General features: G+C 45.4%; 1 protein-coding gene across 9 annotated transcripts in view; it reads left to right on the top strand.

Moving 5' to 3' along the window:
- The window catches only part of PIP5K1C (phosphatidylinositol-4-phosphate 5-kinase type 1 gamma), a 111,184-nt gene that overhangs the window by 29,826 nt on the left and 59,308 nt on the right, over positions 1-22,050 (top strand). For all 9 annotated transcript variants that reach the window (XM_088452962.1, XM_088452963.1, XM_088452964.1 and 6 more), the window contains exons 4-8: positions 370-500; positions 583-700; positions 5,635-5,787; positions 5,974-6,273; positions 15,038-15,243. In XM_088452962.1, coding sequence (XP_088309088.1) covers positions 370-500; positions 583-700; positions 5,635-5,787; positions 5,974-6,273; positions 15,038-15,243 — 908 coding nt within the window. The remainder of the gene's footprint in view (positions 1-369; positions 501-582; positions 701-5,634; positions 5,788-5,973; positions 6,274-15,037; positions 15,244-22,050) is intronic.

Genomic DNA, 22,050 nt, shown 5'->3' with positions numbered 1-22,050 from the left:
TTACTAATTGGCTGCTTTCTAGGGGTCAATCCAATTAGGTGCGAATTGTGAGCAGCGAGTTTGTTTCATGAAACGCTATGACTTCGTCCGAATGCGTGCACCCGAGAACTCTCCATTCCAATTAAAAATGCCTATTTGCAGTACTCGCAGTGGAGGTTTGCGAATTGACTGCTGAAATGCGATGTGAGAAGTGTTTTTTTTTTTTTTTTTAATGGTGTCAAAAAATTTATAAAAAATATTTTTGTTTCATCTCTAACATTAAACGAAAATTGCAAAAAAAAAGTAGGAAAAAAGGTGATTTAGGGGTACTTTTGAAAAAGGGTAAAAAAAAAAATAATGATTTTTGTTCTTTTTCTTTTTATCCAACAGACAACCTCATCAACCTTAAAAGGTGCTATTCAATTGGGTATTGGCTATACTGTTGGCAATTTGAGTTCAAAACCAGAGAGGGATGTCCTGATGCAGGATTTCTATGTAGTAGAGAGTATCTTCTTCCCTAGGTGAGAATAAGGACTATTGCATGTGGTGTGAGTCACTAAATTCCTAATCAAATAATCAGATTATTTCTCTCATCTCTTGCAGTGAGGGCAGTAATCTCACTCCTGCCCATCATTACCCAGATTTCCGTTTTAAGACATATGCTCCTGTGGCTTTCCGATACTTTCGAGAACTCTTTGGGATTCGCCCAGATGACTATCTGGTGAGTGTGGCCCCTAAAAACACTAGAAAATATTTTTAAGCCTACATAGGTAAAAAACAAAAACTTCTATTTCTTTTCTTGATCTCCCCAGAGACTCCTGTAGTAGTGTTCTTGGGTAAAGAAAAGCAACAGCATTTATTTCATTTAGTGAGAGTGGTTACTGTGTATAAATCCAGGACAAAAAGTACAAGGAATATAGAACAGTTATTTGTGTTTCTAGCAGCTCCCCTTAAAGGTCATTCTTCTTTCAAATAAACAATTACCATGCATACAAAAAATGTGGCAATAATGTGCTGGAACTACTACGTGCCCACTCAGTCTCAATGGTTTTTAACGTTAACATTATGGATTCAGGAAAAAAAATATTGTGTTATGATATCCTCTCTCAACTCGACTAGAAGAACTGTGGGAGTTTTATGCTAAGGTCCCCTACAGTCTTGGAGAGCTTTCCCCTACCATCTCCAAATGTATTCACCTCCTGATCTTCACACATAGGAGTAGTTCATATTGCTGTATTTTTAATCTGCCTGCTGATTTTGGTAGATTAACTGCTCTTCACTGTCTGGAGAGCCAGATAGGACAGTGCAAACTGTGCTATGTTACTTTGTAATGATTCTCACTGTTAAGGTGCCCACACATATACCGATGTGCTCACGATACGATTTTATGGCCAATTTCCTCATGAACTTTCACGGGAGCTCCCTTGCCGTCGTGATCACGATTTTGGAAAAAAGACACCCAATCTGTCTTACGATCTCACGATCTATCGGATCGTACGTATCGTGAGATTGGCCATAACAAATCGTGAGTTGAAAAAAATAAAATAAAACAGGCTCTTGACTATTGGAGGGAAATTTAAATAGCCATAACAATGGGAGGGGCTAGCTAGGGAGTATAAAAAGCAGACACCCTTTAAACTCTGTGTACATTCTGCTCTGCTACTGGATGAGGCTAGGTGTATTCCTGCTGAATCCTGTACATTGCTACCGTGCTCTTTGTATTTGGCTTGCCTTATACAAAGTTTATTCTACCTGCAAGTGTGTGCTACCTACCTGCATTCTATCCTGTTCCTGAATTCTGTACTGATGCGTCCCTATCAGTATAGAGTGTTGGTCGCTGAAGCCGGGGTCCGGGAGATTAGGAAGAGGGCCCAGCGAAGAAGGACGAGAGCATGCTGGACCAAGGAGTGGCTGCTACAAAGGGATACCCGCTCTCACATGTCCCTGCTGATGGAGATCAAGGAGAACAACCCGGATGACTATCGGAACTACCTGCGCATGGATGGCGCCAGCTTCCAAGAAATGCTGCATCTGGTGACCCCCCCACATCACGAGACAGGACACAAGGTGGCGGAGGGCAATCCCTGCTGAAGACAGACTGGTGGCTACCCTAAGGTACCTGGCTACAGGAAGGTCACTGGAAGACCTGAAGTTTGGGACACTCATCTCAACTCAGTCCTTGGGCGTCATCATTCCGGAGACCTGCAAAGCCATCGTAAAAGTGCTACAGTACCATTATTGCAAGGTAAGTTAAAAAAAAACACCACACTTTGTTTTCTTGTGTAAAGAAAAATATATATATTTTTTTCTAAAACAAAGAAAAAAATATCCTTCATTTAGTACAATGTGCACTGACCTGCAGGCAACTGAAAGTGTGCACTAAACTGTGTGCAAAATACTTTGTTCATAACTTTACAAAAGAACATTATCACCAAATTTTATGAATCCCAATAGGTAGCTGGCTGTATGTGATAGGGTGGGTCAGACGCCAGTTTGAACAGGCCAAAACACATATGGCACAAGTACACATTGTGGCCCCAGCTTCCAGCAATGTGTACTTGTGCCATGTGCGTAGTGACCTTGTCCAAATGGCGGCGTCCCCACCCTATCCCATGCAGCAAGCACCTATTAGAATTCATAAAATTTGGTGACCTTAAAATCAAGAAAAAATTTACATCTCTGTATATTGGGGCGACTCATCTGCTGCATCCAGCAGAGCATTATACAAGGTGGTGCTGGTGCTTGGGGTGCTTGGTGGGGGAGTAATATCTAACTGGGCAGGGGGGGGCGGACATACCTATTTGGGGCAGGGGAAAATAGCATTGGATCTGCAATGTATGTAGAATTTGAGATATTTTTGCTCCATACAGCAACTCAAGAGGTCGTAGTTTAACCTTAAAAAATTTCTTTGGATATCTGCATCCAGATTTCTCAATGTGCTGTTCACATGAGCTGTGAAATCATCTATTGCATCTGGGGGTTTCTGCAGCAGCCGTTTTGTAAAAAATGGTCCTCGTTCTGTAAAATTCTCCTTTCTGGCTTGTTTTTTTTTTTTTCTTTTTTTGGGGTTGTTGAGAAGATGAGGTCCAGGTGGAAGTGGAGTTTCCACTTGTGTGCTATTCTCTGGATCACTGTCGCCACCGAGCAGACTGAGGTCCGGTGTGGATGTTAAATCAGGGTCTTGGGTGGGACTCTATATAGGGGAAAAAAGATATAAAAAATATTATAGTCATGTTTTAACATCTTTTTTACTATTTTTACAGTTTCCTAACACCGTGGAGGAGTGGACCAGCATCGCGGAAGATTTTGAACAACGTTGGAATTTCCCTAACTGCGGAGGAGCCATCAATGGGAAATGCATCCGCATCAACCCACCTGCCAACATCGGATCATATTACTACAACTACAAAGGATTCTTCAGCATCGTTCTCATGGCAGTGGTGAATGCCAACTACGAATTTCTGTTTGTGGATGTCTGCAAGAATGGGCGTGCTTCGAATGGTGGGTCCTTCAAAAAGACGGCTTTCTACCAGAGACTCGCCAACAAAACCCTCAAGTTGCCCTCACTGGATCAGACAAAGCACGGCCTAAATTACGTTTTCGTTGCAGACGAGGCTTTTGCATTACATGAACATGTGATGAAGCCATTTGCACATAGGGGCCTGACCAGAGAGAAAAGGATCTACAACTACCGTCTATCCCGGGCACGGCGCATTGTGGAAAATGCGTTTGGAATAATGAGCAACCGCTTCCGCATTTACCACACCACCATCAATCTACATGTGGAGAAGATAGACTGGGTCGTGATGGCGTGCTGTGTGCTGCACAACTTTCTGCGAAGAAAATCTACTCAACGAGGACCAGTCCCAGCTAGACCAGAAGATGTAGGACCCCTGGAGGACATTGAACATTTGACATCTGTGTCTGCACCACCAACTACAACAACATCCACCGCATGTGCCAAAGTGAGGGAGGAGTACATGACCTATTTCAATGGACCAGGTGCTGTACCATGGCAGGAGGACTGTCTGTGAACTACTGACTAAATTGGACATTTGGGATTTAACAACAAAAACATTAAGGATTTTGGTTTAAACTGTGTCACTACTTACCAAGACTTCTGCAACCTCCTCATCTCCCTCACGCTCAGACATCAAGGTGATTGATTCCCTTTGAGGCTCTTGTTCACTGATGAATGACATCATTTGGTAGTACCACAGCGAAGGAGTATATATTTCATCTGTAGCCGCTCCTGATTTTTTGGAGTCATCCACCTTCTTTTTTTCTTTGATGTACACTGTCCTGAGATTTTGAATCTTTTGCCGTACAGGTTTCAGGTCTGCATCAGATATGTATTTTTTCGTATACACCAACAGTTCCTCGAGTGCGGCCAACTTGTGCGACTTATTGTGGTACTTCCGAGAACTGATCTTCCACAGACAGTCTTTCGAGTGCAGGATTTCAATGAATCCTGTAACGAATTCACGTTCTGAATCCATGGACATTATCTATGAATAAGAAAAAAAAGGACATTTAAATATTTGTGTATATAGTTTTGTTAAATGTAATGTTGTGTTAGTTCACATTTTTTATGTTTTAATATTTTCTTTTTTAAAGGTTTGTTATGGTATTCTAATCATGTTTTCTTTTACAGGAATGTTATGTGTTTATTGCTTGGTAATATAATGTTTTTCTTTGTTTGACAGTATGGGTTTTCCACCTTTTGGGCCTGTCGTTGTGGTAGAACTACAGATTCCAGGATGCCCTAAAAACCGTTTCAAAGGTGGGTGGCAGGTCATCCTGGGATCTGTAGTTCCACAACAGCTGGAGACCGAAAGGTAGAAGACCCCCAGCTTTAAATAATGTGTGTTTTTAAATGTAATGTATGGTGATTTTTTTTTAAAATACGTGTTTATTTTTTTGATGTATTACACACATTGGTGGGCAGTGGGAGCTTAATGCATGACCCAGCCACCGCCCGCCTCAATACGGCGGGCGGTGGCTGGGTCATGCATTTATTACCTGGGGGCACACATTGGTGGGCAGTGGGGAGCACATATTGGTGGTCAGTGTGTTTGTATTAAACTGTACCAATACTCACCAAAACTTGTCCAAAAAAACACTTCAGTGTGCAGGCTCCCAAAGTGAGACTGTCTTGCTCCATACACGATGCTGCACAAGATGGCGATGGGGCGTGTCCAGGCTTCTGTCAGTCAAATTCCGCATTGTGTGATGAATCGTACGATTCATCGTGAGGAAAAAACCCTCACGATCGGCTTCCATCGTGTTCATGGTTGGCTAGTCTGCCCTACAGCACGGCAGATCAGAAGATGCGATTTACGACGAGCGGGGACGCACATCGGCATCGTGCTCGTGAGTATAAACTCACGATTTGTACTTTTTTTACCCGATTCGTCGTCACAATTCGTCGAAATCGGCCAAATCGTGTAAAATGTCGCTATATGTGTGGGCACCTTTAGTCAACAAGTTGTTCTGTTGGTGGCAGGGGGGAGTTTTTCCAAACTGCGTTATCTCCCTGGTCTGCTGACTGGGAGAGAGGGGCAAGTTATATTGGATGGAATTAGTCCTACAGTAAGCTAGAGGTATTTCTGTGCCAAGGACTAATTTCTTTTTCCTTTTTGCTCTCTTTCACAGTATTCTCTCTGTAACGAACCTCTAATTGAGCTCTCCAATCCCGGGGCAAGCGGATCTCTGTTTTATGTCACTAGTGATGATGAATTCATTATCAAAACTGTTATGCATAAGGAGGCTGAATTCCTCCAGAAACTGCTTCCTGGGTATTATATGGTACGTTCTGTTTATTGTCCAAATTTAAACATAGTTTATAATAAGAACCTTCCCATTTGTGTTTGTTGTCCTTATCCTCTGTGTGTATTGTATGTAGCCCACAAAAAAATACTATACAATATCTTCTGTGTGTTCCCTGTAGGTGCCTATATATCTAAGACCTTGTATTGTCTTCCAACTTGACAGAACCTGAACCAAAACCCACGGACGCTTCTGCCCAAGTTCTATGGCTTATACTGCGTGCAGTCTGGTGGGAAGAATATTCGTTTGGTGGTGATGAACAATATCCTGCCACGAGTAGTGCGTATGCATTTCAAATATGACCTCAAGGGTTCCACTTACAAAAGACGGGCATCCAAGAAAGAGAGGGAGAAACGTAGTCCCACCTACAAAGACTTGGACTTCATGCAGGATGCACCTGAAGGACTACTTCTCGACACTGACACCTTCAGTGCATTGGTGAAGACCATGCAGAGGGACTGTCTGGTGAGACAACTTTAGTTTCATAATCTGTACCAGTAGCTATCATTTTGGTTTTTTTTTAAATGCTAACTTACTATTTCTTCTTCCTCCACTAGGGGGCCCCTTTGGATGACTCTGGGTATAGCCTGGAGAGGAGAGTTTGGGCACCAAACAGTTAATGAATTTACTCACAAGCCCAGGCTCCCTCACCTCTATACCCCGTCCCCAGCCACTGGACCTTCATTTTGCGTTTGGTGCCGGAAAGAGCTAGGCACCATTTTATAGGGGCTACTATAGGTGGTTCCCCACTGTTTAATTTATTTTATTTTTATAGTTATCAGAGTGGGTAGTGTAAGACGTCCTATAGGATGCCCACACTGCTGCTCCACCACCCCCTGCGACGGTGGGCGCAGCACTGCTGACTGGGTCAGTGACTTCAGCCGCGGACTCCCAAATAGCAGGAGATGCCAGCCGCAGCCGGTGTGCATCGGGGGATTCAGTGGATGGACTAGACGGGATGTGGGCGATTCCCTGTTCGCCCCTCCCTTGGGGCGTGCTTTACCCATGAGGCCAGCTTCCCCAGGCATGTTTTCTCTTCACTCCTCCCCCAGTAGAACGCTGAGCGGCCATTTTAGCTATAGCCTTTCTCAGCACTAAATATATATTCGTTTTTGCGCTAATTATTAAAGAGGTCTGGCATGTGAATGAAACACTCATATACTCTAAAATACTTTATATAAAGTTATTAATTGCACAGTGTAACAGTAAAAAAAGAGCAACCGGTTGCTGTTATATCCGTGTATATTCCTATGAAAAAAAATCAAAATAAAATGGCATAAAAAAAAACATTAAGACAAAAAGAAAATATAACGTCTCTTTTATGTTTATACTCCAGGGGTCTTTAAATTGGTCCCCTTTAATGGCTATTAGTGTCATAGTTCACCACAGCAGATTTTTTTTCTGTTTTGGGTGTAATCGATATTGTATCCAAGTAGATCTGTAAACAAATTTAGTTTTTAAAGGAGCAAATTTCCAAAGTCCTGTTATTGCTGGCTCGGTTAACAGGGTCTCCTGGGCTAAATTCACCTTCGTGCCTTAAACCTGTGTAAGATCATTAGCACAGGTGCATAAAACGCTGTGCTGTTTAGCTGTGTACTCAGTTTATGCCACGTCCCCAGACAATGAGTGGCTTGCATGTACAACCGCGTTTACGTGTCACCTGTTTGGTGGCTGAAATCTCCCCTTACATAGAGCCGCTATTCCTGGTGTCACCATGCAGCATCTGTGTAGGGGCACATCTCTGTGGCTAACGGCCAGCAAAAGTGATGTCTACAGGCAAGTTGTCATCCACTGTAGGCACCAAGCAATAGATCCACACTTGTAAAGGAACAAACTGGGTGTCTCTAACCGGTTTTGCTCTGCTTTCTGGGAGCTATTATAAGCTATAGCCTGTCTCAGCGTTGGAGAGTGCAGCAGGGCTCCTGTCTCCTCTGATAGCTGCGCTACTTTCCTGGCTCCTTCCTGCTACATTTGGCTGGTTTGTTGAACTTTGCCCAGATATTCTGCAGCGAGTGGTCTGAGTGTATGGAAGTGTACTTTCTTCATATCTGTGCTGCTGGGGCTGGTCACCGAGGGTACATTCCTTGCAGGGGTGAGTACTATTTTAAGTTTTATACCTAGCTGGTAGTTGCTACAGCAAAATAGGTATATTTCTAGTACAAGTGTGTTCACTTTATACTAGCCTTGGGTTGCTTACACCTTACTAGTTGTTTGGGGGTATAGTTTTTATTTTCTTACAGTATGTCCAAAAATAAAACTACTAAGGAGGCTGGCACTACTGCATCGTGCTCTTTCAAACAGAGTTTTGGTGTAATTTCTTCTCAGGATCTGGAGCATGACTGTCTGTGTGTCAATTGTTATGGGGCCCTGCAACAGGTCATTTCTCCTATGGCTTCTTCTCAAGAACCAGCTTGGGCGTCTCCGCTGACTCTGGTAATGTCACAAATGTTAGGGACAGGTGGTACTGGCATTAACATATGGTCTGTTGCTGTGCCACAGCTCCCCATGGCGGAGCCACCCTGGATACAAACTTTTTCCCAGTTTGTCCAGGAGTTAGCTCAGGTGTCCACATCCTTTCAGCAGATGCTGGATAGAAATCGGACTCCTAGGTGTAAATCTGCTCCATGTGAAATCTCCACTCAATTATCTGTCGGAGGTTTGGATTAAGAGATCTCCTCAGATTGCGAGGCTAGCGCTTCCATTACCTCAGACGTGGAGATATTTTCTGTCCCAGAAGAGGCTGTCTCCTGTAGACTTAGAGGCTCTTATCAGAGCAGTTAAGACTATTCTGCTAGTTGAGGAATCTGAGCAACCTCCTAGATCCTAGTCACCTGTCTTTTAAAAGACAAATAGTCAGTGGCAGAATTTCCATCTTCTGCACAACTAGAGGATCTCCTGGCGGAGGCGTGGACTCACCCTAGTAGATGCTTTCAAGTTTCTAAGCGTATAGCTACCTTTTACCCTCTCCCTGCTGTGGATAGGGCTAAGTTGGAATCTCCTCCCCCAGTGGATGTTCACATTACTCTGCTTATTCTGTCATCCCTCCTCCCTATCCCTAACACAGCATCTCTCCAAGATCCTATAGGTAGGAAATTGGAAAATTTATGTAAACTCAGGGGCTCGTCCAGCCATGGCATCATCTTGGCTAGCTAAAGCTGTGGGCCGCTGGGCAGACACTTTGGAAGAAGGTCTCACCTCTGGCGCACACAGAGCTGACTTGGTTACTACAATGGAACATATCAAAGAAGCAGCTTCTTATCTATCCGAAGCATCTATAGATTTGGGGATTTTGACCTCTAAAGTTTTTTTGCTTCGACAGTGGCGGCCAGAAGAGCTCTCTGGCTGCGCACCTGGAAAGCGGACACAGAATCTAAGAAGGTTCTGGAAGTCCTTCCCTTCTCAGGTGACGTTCTGTTTTTAGTCCTGAATTGGATAAGATCGTGACTATGTTGGCAGCATCCAAATCTGCTTTCTTGCCATCTGTCACCACTACGATACCCAGGACTTCAGCATCTCGTTCATTTCACCCTCAGTGTAAGGCCAGAGGTCAGCCATTCCCGAGAACCCAGGGTTTTGCTCCTAAAAGTTCCAAGCCCAGAGGTAATAGATTGGCATAAAAACCAGACTGCTGTTTCCGACCCATCCTCAATATAAAACACCTGAACAAATTTCTTTGGATTCTCAAATTCCGCATGGGGTCCCTTCGGTCCATCATTCTAGCTTTGGAACCAGGGGACTTTATGGCATCACTGGTTATACTGGATGCCTATTTGCATATACCTATACAAACCAATTATCAACCTTTTCTCAAGTTTGCTGTCCAAACCAGACACTATCAATTTCAGGCGTTACCCTTTGGATTGTCCACAGCCCCTCGAGTGTTCATGAAGGTTATGGCAGCACATCTGTGCCGCAAGGGCGTCAGAATCTTACCATACCTGGATGACCTGCTTCTTTTGGCACAGTCTACAGCGGTTCTCGGGGATCACATCCATATGACGGTGGAGGTGCTTCAATCACATGGGTGGATCATCAATTGCAAGAAGTCCACGCTATCTCTATCCCAGGAGATGCTCCATTTGGGAGCCTTGTTGAATTCCAGAGCTCAGAGATTCTTCCTCCAGACAAGATTGTGTCATTACAAATCAGACCTTTCTTGGTCAGCGGTGAATGTCCATTCACTCATGCATGCAAATTCTGGGTTCATTGGTGTCAACTTTCAAATGGTGGAGTACGGTCAGTTTCACTCCCGGCCTCTTCAGGAAATCATTCTGAGGCATTGGCTCAAGTCACGTCCAAAGGTTCAGACTGTAATTCTCCCCCAGGAAGTTCATCTCTCCCTACTGTATTGGCTCCAGTGTTCTCATCTAGACAAGGGATGCCCCATTTGGATCCAGGACTGGATCCTTCTCACCAATAATGCAAGCCTTCGGGGGTGGGGGGCTGTTACTTAATTTTTCAGGGACGTTGGATAAGTCAGGAGAGCCAGCTATCCATCATCATCCTGGAACTTCATGCCGTGTACAGGGCTTTGTGTCAGGCACAGCACCTCCTTCAGGGTCGCCCTGTGAAGATACATTCGGACAACGCAATTGTGGTGACCCACATAAATCACCAGGGCGGTACTCGCAGTCAAGGGGCCATGCAAGAGGTCAGCAAGATTCTTCGCTGGGCAGAGCATCATCTTCCAGCACTGTCCCGCAGTCTTCATCCCAGGAGTCCATGCAGGTGAGTGGGTGTTACATCCGGATGTCTTCCAGCTGTTAGTCCATCTCTGGAGCCTACCAGACATCGACATGATGGCGTCTCGCTACAACCACCAGCTTCCGAGGTTTTGCTCCCACACCAGGGAACCAGAAGCTCTCCTGATAGATGCACTGACAGTTCCCTGGACCTTTCCACTGATTTATGTCTTCCCTCCGATCACCATGATTCCTCGGATCCTTCGCAAGTACAAACGGGAAGGAGGCACTCTGATCCTGGTGGCTCTGGATTGTCCTCGGAGGGTGTGGTACGCAGATCTTCTGACTCTGTCCATAGACGCCCTACTGCGTCTTCCACTGAGGACTGGATCTTCTGTCTCAGGTCCCTGTTTCCATCCGGATCTAGCCCATCTGACTTTGATGTGGTGGCTCTTGAGACATCCATCTTAAGAGCGATAGGCTTCTCCAGGAGGGTTGTTAGGCCCATGCTGCAGGCGAGGAAACAGTCTTCGGCTCGTATCTATCATCGGGTTTGGCGTACCTACTTATTGTGGTGTTCGACTAAGGGTTTTCACCCTACGTCTTTTCGCCTTTCCTGTATCCTTTCTTTTTTTGCAGACAAGTCTCCATGATCCATGTCTTTTGTCTGTCCTATTTCAAAGACAGAGATCTCTGCTTCCTGAAGTGAGAACTTTTTTCCCAGGGTGTTCTCCATGTGCAGCCACCATTTGTTTCTCCTGTAGCTCTCTGGGATCTTTCTTCAGTTTTTAGTTCTACGAGCTCTCCAGTCTGTTCCATTTGAACCGTTACAGACTGTTGAATTATGTTAGCTCACGTGGAAAACGGTGTTTCTTTTGGCCATCACGTCGGCTTGGAGGGTCTCTGGTTTGAACGCTCTCTTGGGAAGCTCTTCATTTCTTGTGTTCCATTTTGACAGGGCTGTCTTAAAGACTCGCCTCGGCTACCTTCCCAAGGTAGTGTCCCGTTTTCATATATTCATATGAGGAAATAGTTGTTCCTGCTTTTCAGTCTATGGATCCACCTCACCCTGAGCCTTTGTTGGATCTGGTGAGGGCTCTCCGATTGTATGTGAAAAGGACTAAGGGCGCCCACCCTGACGCACCTGTCTACCGGGGATTGTTTCCTTGGTGACCAGTCTGACTGTAATTCCATGATCTGTATGGTCCTGTATGTATGCCAACGTTCCTTCTCCTTCTCTGCCTCGCTCCTCCCTTGGGCTTGCAAACAAAACTGAGGTCCAGTGGCTGGGGCCGGGGTATAGAGGTGAGGGAGCCTAGGCTTGTGGGTAATTTAATTAACTGTTTGGTTCTCAGACTCTCCTCTCCAGGCTATATCCAGAGTAATCCCTGTGGTCCCTTTGCAGTCGAAGAAAAAGACTTAACTGACAAGACCTAAGTCTCCTTTTTTTGTGTTTTTAATAATCCACTTAACTTATTTAGTACTGATCATGATGGCAGTTATTCTTGCCTCTCTTGACTGCCACTTTAACACACTACAGCTCATTGGCTATCATATTAGCCCTTGTGTATAGGAAAAGCTAGCCGTGTACACTATTGTGGATTAATTAACAAATCCTTTTTTTTTTTTTTTGTTAACAATTCAATAGTGTTTTATACATCTAGTATAATATATAGACTCCATTATATAGTATATACATGTTTTTGGAGCAACTGCAGACTAGTTACAACTGCTTATTCTGCCTTTCAAAGACAAGAACACCTCCCTTTGTAGCTCACAAATTTCTTGCTTAACTGCTTGCAGACAGCTTGTGAGAGGTAAGAGAGGTTCCGATTAAACTTGGATGATGCGAGTCTGATATGACTTATTGGCAGCTGCTCTGATTTAAATTTGTTACATGGACTGTTTTCTTATTAATTTGTACAGTGGCTCCTAGCTCATTCCTCTGGTGAGCACTGTGTGGCTTATTCAGAGATTTGTGGTGGGTGGGGGTGGTTTGTAAGCTAAATGTGTTTGTTTTTTTTGTTTTTTTTTGCACATGTGTTTCAAAACACTGTAGGGTAGATGTATGACAGCGGCACTTACCGTGCCGCTATAACGCTTCCCGCTTGTAAGAACATCTCATTGGGCAGCGAGGGGGAGCGTTAACTCCCCCCTCCGGCGCTACCCACTGGAGACCACAGCGCATCAGCCTAGTGCTGATGCCCTGTGTCTCTGTCCCGGCCGGTTCCACTGAGCATATAGCAAGATCCCCATGTGCAGCCTGGAGCCGGCCGCAGGGACAGAGCTGTGGGGATAGGCTTAGCGCATGCTGTAGCTGTCGATAACGACATCGGGGAGAAGCGGTATCAGCGCACATAGCGTGCGCTGATACCGCTTCTGGGCTTCATACATCTCCCCCTGTATGCTTTCAGACGGAGTTAAATTTAGTCCTTTATCAGTCCTTAGTACCAATCAATTGCGTATGTGTTATATGGTGGATCATTTGTGGATGCACAACTCCAGGAACAAAGTCATTATTATCAACATGGATCTTGCATTAACAGTGAAAATGAGATCTGATTTATAAAAATAAAAATCCATGACCCTTTCCCCTAACTTTACAACTGTTGTTGCTGATCATATCCAAAATAGGTCCAGTCAGCATGGGGCTGTTATATAGGGAGAATGGGCATGGGAAAAAAAAAAGTGGGCAGCCCCTAGCTGATAGTACTAGGGCTATTCCCAACATCATGAGCTGTGGGTGTAGTGTCAATATTCATGAAATAGATAAAATTATAATTTTTTTTCCCTGGAAACTAAAATTCCCAACATACCCAGACTATCTTTAAAGGGTTGTGCTTGCTGGTGCCTTTAGCACTATTATCTCCAGCTCCTATGTCTGCCTGGGTGTACTGGCACTTTACAAACCACACGTGCGAACATTTCCTTGCTTCCAGGGCACGTTATTAACGGTAGTCACAGCATTTATGTTTGCAGGCCCAAACTTTGTGCGGAATACAACCCTGTGCTGACCGGCCTAGAGCTGGTTTGGCACTAAGACCAGGGGATCGTATAGCGCCACCAGGTCTGGCTTCAGGCTCCAGAATGGGGCCTTTATTAATTTGTGGGTGACGCGACATCCAAAAATAAGTGCCAACACTCCATTAACACGAGGGGTGGAGATTTTCCTATGTACATGCTATATTCCCTGATGTCACTTCTGCTTTTCTGTGAGTGCACTGCTCTTCCTGCATTTTCTTGCCACATCTGCAGCTGCTCCTCCCCCTGCTGTCAAACATGCTGATTGTAGGAGGCTGGCTGCATGAGTCCCGCTCTTCTAAATGCTTCTGACTTTTTTGTAAGTTCATTGGGTGTATTTTTTATTTTTTAACTATTATAATTTTTATTTTTTTCCTTTGGCCACTAAGGGAATCTGTGTATCCTCTTTGTATGTGTCCATGCCTTTCTCCCTCTTGTGGATTTTTCTTACCTCTCTATCCCTTCACCTTCTATCACACCACTCACTTTTCCCCTGTGTCCCTCACAGCTCACTTATGGGCCCAGTTATTGGTTTTAGACCTGATTAGTGGCAATAAGATATTATGCACGAGCCCTTATGTATTAACAAAATGAACATACAGGCTGTTCCTGTGATGTGTAAAGTGAAGGCTGGTGCGATCACTTTACTTTGTGTTGCGGAACCCCCGGCGGTCTATTGCATGTACTCGGTCATCGGAGAGCACACCTGGTATAACTGATCCCTCTCCTGATAAAATCTGCGATATATAGCCTAGAGGCTACAATGGCTTATGCCTTCTTAAGATGGCATTGGCATCTGGGGCCAGGCTTTCCAGAGCTTGGTAAATGTCACAATATAGCAGCCCCTATAAAAACTCTATGGGGGCTGCTATTGCATTTGAAAACGGGGGACACAGCAGATTTCATGAAATAAGTCTGTTTTTGAGAGATTTCACACAAAACTTGTGTAATAATTATGCCCTATTTCTCTTGCCCTTCTCACACCACCTCCACCTTCTTCCGCTTCTGCTCTCTTTACTCATAATCTTCCTCCTCCTCTTCTGTTGAAGTCGGTGGCTTCCCACAGGCTGCCGATCAGAAGGTACATGTACAAAATCTGATAACTTTTGCCCCAAAGTGCTACATGGTAAGACTTAGCAGCTTTTTCATTCTTTTTTTAGTACAATAAGGGGAGTGCAGCTATTTGCCTATGTTACATCAAAAGTAAAGTGCACCTATACTCAAAGTTAGTGGTGGTTGCAGAGTGGGGAGACTTAAAATAATCACTATTCTGACTTGGATATTATCACAAGAACAGCTACCTATTTGCCAGTGGAGACCATCTGCCTTGCCTAGCGTAGATAAGGCATTAGATTCCAGTTTAAAAACCCAATCGGAAATAAACTTGCTTTATTGGCAACTAGACCATATGGCATAACCACCAACTGAAAATTCTACAAACAATATAATTTACAGTGATAAAAAGTTCCCTTTCTTTAGATATTGAAGCGCAAGCACCATATTGCATTACCTTGTTTCTTTCCCAGGTTTTAGAAAGCTTCAAGATAATGGATTACAGCCTTCTTTTAGGCGTGCACAACATGGAGCAACAGGAAAAAGAACGACAAGCAGATGGGGCACAGAGTCAGACAGATGAGAAGCGTCCAGTGGGACAGAAGGCACTGTACTCAACTGCAATGGAATCCATTCAGGGGGGAGCAGCCCGAGGAGAATCTATAGACACAGATGATACGTGAGTAATTTAAGTAAATTAACATCACAGGTAAACGCACATTTTACCGATGTACACAAATTTTACTGATCTACTAATAGACGACTGGAAAGCGTGCATAGCAGGTGAGCCCCTTGATCAATTGCTGTAGATAATGCAGTTTTGTATGGAATATCTACATTCAGGATAAGCATGCAAATTGTACTGTAGCTTGTAAATCGTAGTAATTCTATTTCATAACTTTACATATCAGGTACTATGCTTGTCTGTGGGCAACTTATTGTCAGTAATGGGTGTGGATTAAAAGATAGACAGTAAAAATGTTGACCGTGTCTAAATAGACACCAGATGTTAGACAGTCAATAGGTCGACTGGGACAAAATTTCGACAGGTACAAAAGGTCAACACAAAAATGGTCGACACCTGATTTTTTTTTTTGTCTGTTTGTTTTCTAGCCCTAAGCTTCACCCTAACCCTCCCCTTGGTGCCTAACCCTCCCTCCTGGACCCTAACCATCAGGGTAGGTGCCTGACCTTAACCATCACTTCTAGTGCCTAACCCTAACCCTCCGGTAAGTTCCTAACCCTAAAAAAAAAATCAGGTGTCGACCATTTGACCCTGTTGACCATTTGTACCTGTGTATCCTCTTACATGTCGACATTTAGTGTTTCAACCTTTTGTACCAGTCGACCTATTGTCTAATATCTGGTGTCTGTCTAGAGATTGTCAACCTTTTTACTGTCCCCGTCAGTAACTTGTCTTTAAAGTGCCTTTGGGTATAATGGCAGGTGATTCTTGCCACGTATTTCAGTTTTGTTGCTCGGAGCCTTTCATACTTACTCCATTTGTAACCCTTATTTTTAATGAAGTGCCAGCAGATAGAACATTCAAATATAAATCCTACAATTTAAAAATAATGAAAAAAAAAGAGATTTGCCCCCCAGCACACTGCAGCAAAAACAATACTTAAATCCTACATGATAATAGCGATTCAGAGGTATTAGTTACATACATTTGCAAATATATGAATAAGCGCCAGGCCAATCGTCAAGGCTCCTCTATACTGGCGTCCCTAGCATTAAGGGGTTCACGTCCGAGAAGCAAGGCACCCCAAAAAATTCCAACCAAGGGCCATCCCCAGGGCATCACACGAAAAATAATTATTGCTACATATTGGTAGCACCCACTCTGGGTCATATAATTACAATTGATGTACTGCATGATAACAGTACATATAAAAGCTGAGAGTTAACTTGCCTTGGAGGTACCCCCAAAAAACCTTCACATGGCACTATAAGCATCAGCACATCCTCCTAATGCTGACTGCCTTCATGCCTCTCCAAACTTGCAAAAATTATATGACCCAGAGTGGGTGCTCACGCCATAGAAGCGATTAGTTTGTGATAACCAGGGGTAATTGTTCATTCGGCTGTAGTGGGTATTACCGCCGGCCGCATGGCTGGTGGTTCAAATCCCGACAGCAGCAGCACGGCAAGGGTGAAGATCGTCCCTAAGGTTAGTATCGCAAACCTAACCACCCCCCCCCCCCCCTTACCCTAACCATCCCTTAGGGGTGCCTAACTCTAACCTCCCCCCGGGGGTGCCTAACCATAACCCCCTCTTTCCCAGCCTAAACCTAACCCTCCCAGGGGGGTGCCTAACTCTAAGTCCCCCCCCCCCCCCGGGAGCCCTAAACCTAACCCGATCCCCCCCCCAAGCAGCTGTCCGCGCCCGGCTTACCTTCGTTCAGTATGTCTGTCTTCCGGCGTAAGGTTAATAACAGGCGTCGAGTTTTCAACGCCTGTCATTAGTACTACGCCGGGATCAGAGTCTCTGGAAGCTGGCGGTGCGCATTTAGACCGTCGGCTTCCAGACTACATCCCGTTCATTCAGCTGTATTTTTTATTTTTTTTTGTACTGAAGACCATTTTGTTGTATGCAGTGGTGTAAGCACTTAGGGTATCAGAATTTATCTGAACTTAACACAGCTGTCCTGAGGACTGTTCCATGTTACATCGACCCAGGAGCTTCTCTCTGCATAACTGAAAAGAGGTTAAAGGAATCGACCTTCGTATTAGCTGAACATTTTACAGTTGTACCCTTATATATGTTCTTGCTTCCAGTCGTGATCTACTTTGTGTGTTTAGCTTACAGAACATGGGCTTAGCTTGCGAGAGGAGTAAATGACAGGATATATGTGTCAGCGTCAGGTTACCAGTGCTACGATCACAGCACTTTGCCACCATGGCCCTACTTGTGCGGAGTTTGTATATTCTCCCTGTGCTTGCGTGGGTTTCCTCCAGGTACTCCGGTTTCCTCCCACACTCCAAAAATATACTGGTAGGTTAATTGGCTCCGAGCGCAAATTATCCCTAGTGTGTATGTGTGTGAGCATGTGATAGGGAACATAGAGTGTAAGCTCCACTGGGGCAGGAACTGATGTGAATGTCCAAATATTCTCTGTAAAGCGCTGCGGAATATGTGTGCGCTATATATAAATAACTGGTAATAATAATAATACTGTGAACCACCCACATAGAGGACGCACATCTCTATTTTCTTCTTCCTCCACTAGGGGGCACAGGGATCACTCTGGGTATAGCCTGGAGAGGGAGAATCTGGGCACCAAACAGTTACTAATTTTCCTCCCAGCAGCCACCTGACTCCCTATCCACTATACCCCGCCCCCAGCCATAGGCCAGCCAGTTTTTAAGTTTGGTGCTTAGCAAGGAGCAAGGGCACCATTTGTGGGGCTGCTTTTTAGTGGCTCCCTGTTGATTTTATTTTTTATTTTACACTAATAGCGGAGAGTGCAGGGAATCCTATAGGATACCGTCACTGCCACTACAACGACCACAGCGCCAGTGCTGGTGACACTGGCGACTGGGTCGGTGACTTCTGCCGCTGGTCTCCGGGAAGGTCAGCACACCACCGCTTCTGGAGACTGCAGCCAAACGCCAATGGGGCCAGGTAATAGTGGCTCCCTGCTGGCAGGGAACCGCATGCTCGCGGATTATCTCTGCCGGTGTGGAGACCACCTGCAGTGCTGGTAGTGTTGGTCCGGGGTGTTCCCATTCCATACGCTAGACCACCGGGACGCCGGCTAACAAGACGCCGATGACAGCGGTGAGGGCGATGTCCCTGGGGTCCACACCAGAGGGAGAAGTCGGGCTTTGCCTGTTCACAGCTCCTGGCCGCTTTTAGTCTTCCATGGTCCAGCGGACTAATGTGTGGGTCTCTTTTCTACAAGAATGATCACACCTGCAGTAGAGCCAGGTAAATGCAGCACTCTTTTACTTCTTCAGTACTGGAGTGGCTGATGCTAGCCAACAGGGGTATGGCTCAGCACAGGTCTGACAGTGCTAGGTCCTGTCTGGTTGTGAATACTTGGTGTAGCCTGGAGTCTCCATGTCCTTAGGAGACACCCTGATAAGGATGGAGGCTTTTTATTTCTTTACCTTTAAACATAACAGACCCCTGGTCTACAGCCCAGGTACTTAAAACCGACATCTGTTCTTATCAGTTTAATATCTGACACAGCCCCTATCTGGGGGCCATATATTAATGGTTTAGAACACTCCACCATTAACCTGGTATAGCAGTAGTAGTTTGGGAACCTCCTAGTGGAGGCTTCTGGATTCTAAGCACATTGCTTTAATGTATCCGCTACCAGCAACGGATCAGTCACTGTGGCTGGTTAGATTAGCTATCCTAGGCAGCTGTGTAGTTTCTACTGAAATTATCTGGTACAGGGTGCGTCCCTCGCTTTGCTTGGGCAGCTACGGCTAGGGGCCATTGAGCAGATGCCCGATAGGATCTCAGTGCAGGGACAGGGGCAGTTGGGCTACTACTTAATTAGGTGACCATTGACATAGTCATATTAACCTCTTAAGCGGACATCTGCCATGGTGGCCAGGACAGTCCTCTGACCACGTTCCTGGCATGCTGCCACGAACTCTTAAGTACTTAGAGGCACTTCTGTATTTTAGAGAAGGTCCTCGTGGTTCGGGGTTGAACAGTCTCTAGGTAGTGCCCATATACATTGTCTGCCTTCTGCACCAGGTGGTCTACCTTCTAGATTAAGGAGTTCCTCCTCTATGGACCCTGATGTAGATGATCTTAGACCGTCATACAGCTGGCAGGTCTATTGCCACAGGTTGGGGTGGATTTCCTCTTGAGGAACCCCAGCGTGGGGTCAACACAAGTGGTCTAGGGCGCATTCTCCTCTGGAGCCGTGGATTCAGATCCCACTTCTGTCACAGGGGTAGTGTTCCTGTCTTGGGACCAGCACAGCCCAGGTTCAAGTCCCGTACGGAAATCTTATATGCCTTAGTGAGTTTTCTAAACTCTCCTGGGAGCAGCACTCTGGGAGACTCTGTGCACTCTCCTCTAATCTCCACGGTTATTGTCCAGATTCTTTCCTCTGAAGGTGCAAGTTACTTTACCAGTCTCTTACTGGCCAGATACCTGACTACTTGTTTTAGCTCATCCTAGTTCTCTGGGTGCTAGCGGGGACTTCAGAATTATCAGTATCCGCATCAGCAGGAGCACAGGTGTAGTCATTACTCACTGACACATTTTAAAAGATCCACAGGTGGAGCTAATTATTTCACTTGTGATTTTGTGAGGAGACCTGGAAAACATGCACTGTTTGGGGTCCTGAGGGCTGAGTTTGAGAACCTGTAGACTAGAGCTTTGCAAAGCATTATTTCACATATAGGAGGCCTATTTACATATTGCATCCGGAACAGTTAGCATATAGCCTCTCCACCCTGAACACGCCAGATCTCTTCTGATCTCATAAGCTAAGCAGGGTCATTCTTGGTTAGTACTTGAATGGGAAACCGCCGGGGAATACCAGGTGCTGTAGCTTCCTCTGTGCAGTACAATCTCTTCCAGTATCTCTGTTACGGTAGGCCCTCAGCCCCTCCTGGTTTTCATGAAGATCAGGACAGTCATGACAGCTCCTCTCTACCTGCTTATCAGGGCTCAGTCACTGGATATCCATCTGTCTCAAGGTAGATCTTTGGTGATTCCTCGGATGCATAGTTATTTGGAAGCCTTTTCCCATGGTGGAGAGCTTTGCTGCATTCCATTGGTCGGGAGGTATTCCTCTCTGCCGTTATACTAACTGTCTTACTCTTACCGTTCCCTCCTTTCTAATCTCTACTGAGTGTTCTTACACTCTTGCAGGCAGATCTTGGACTCTGTAATCTATTCCTTTGACAGGGCGCAGTTACATCAGGTTGCTCTGTTTCACTTCCTGCCTTTTCACAGGGAAATTTGGGCTCTATGATATGGACTGCTCCAGTTGGGATCCAATGCACACCTTCATGGGTGTAGGGCAGTCACCTGTCATTAGTCCTTTAGGATTGGTGGATGACTCAGGGGAGCCAGTTACCAATTTTCATTCTGCTGTTTTGGTTGGTTTTCAGAGCTCTCTGTCTGGTTCTACCCCTCCTCCAGCATTGCCCGGTACTAGTCTGCCCTGACAGCGTGATACCTGTTGCCCACATAAGCCATCAGGGTGGTGTTCTCAGTTGCGGTTCCATTAAGATGGTCAGCCGCTCCCCTAGTTGGTTCTGAAGGCAGCCTTCCTTCCTACAGTTCTCCTGGAGCAGAGGACTCCTAGGCTGCTAAGTCATTCACTCAGGTGAGAGTGGGCTCTACATTCTGACGCTTTTCAGGGCCTTGTGGTCGCTGGCGCTTGAGATCAAAATGTCTCACATAACTACAAGTTACCAAGATACTGTTCCGGCTCCAGAGTTCCCGGAGCTCTCCTATTGATAGCTCCGGCAATACACTGGAAGTTTCAACTCTTCTTTCTTTTCTCACCTGTTCATACTTTTCACAGATCGCATTTGGAAGGAAGCATGGTGATTCTCGTGGCTTAGCTTGGCCATGGTGGCCGTAGTACACAGCTATTCCGTCTTGCAGTCGGTGCCTAATGCTTACTACTTGCCATTGCTTAGCGCAGTGGGTGTCTGTTTGAGCACCTTATCTTGTCACTCCCCCTCTCAGATCTTAACTTAGATCAAACTGTTCTGGAGTCTCGCTTGGGTTCCTCCCCAGAGTTGTGTCTTGGTTCCTCTCCTACCTGGGGTTGTTGTGTTCCTGACTCCTCACTGGAGGACGTATCCAGGAATGTAGACTTCCGGTAATTTTTCCAAGAACAGACCCGGAGCTCTGTTCTCTGTGGTCCTGTTCGACTTTCAAAAGGGGGGCTGGCCGATTTCTGAACCGATTATCCTGGTGGCCCGGCTTGGCTATCCGCCACACTCTGTGGTAGATCTCTAGCTCCTACTGTGGTAACTGCTCATTCCGCCAGGTCAGTGGAACCTTCTTGGGCGGCTTAACTTGGCGTTTCTGCGGTACAACTTATACGGCTGCCACGTGGTTATCTGCCCACTCTTTTTTTTTTTTTTTTGTACAATGCAGTTATCACCTTTGCGTCTTCGGATGCCCAGTAGCGGCCTCTCCGATCGGGATACAGCTTTAGGACGCCCCAGATTGATCCCTATGCCTCCTAGTGTAGGAAGAAAAAAGGAGATTATATGGTCTTGCGTTGTTAAATCCTTTTCTTTGACTCCATAGGGGGCACAGGGCACACCCTGATGCACCTGGCTTGTGGGGTTTATTTCCTCTGATGCTGGTACTTGGCGCACATTTTTCTTACATGTGTTCTGAGTGTTTGCCGGTTTTCCTTCTCCCTCTTCTTCTCCTCGTTCCTACCATTGGCTTGCTAATTTAAACTGGCTGACCTGTGGCTGGGGGTGGGTTATAGTGGAGAGGGAGCCAGGTGGCTGCTGGGAAGAAAATTAGTAACTG

This window comes from Taudactylus pleione, unplaced genomic scaffold (assembly GCF_031769625.1).
Source record: "Taudactylus pleione unplaced genomic scaffold, aTauple2 ptg000560l, whole genome shotgun sequence".
In the NCBI taxonomy this organism is placed as follows: Eukaryota; Metazoa; Chordata; class Amphibia; order Anura; family Myobatrachidae; genus Taudactylus; species Taudactylus pleione.
Note: the sequence above shows the minus strand (reverse complement) of the source record. Positions and strands in the feature narration are given on the sequence as shown.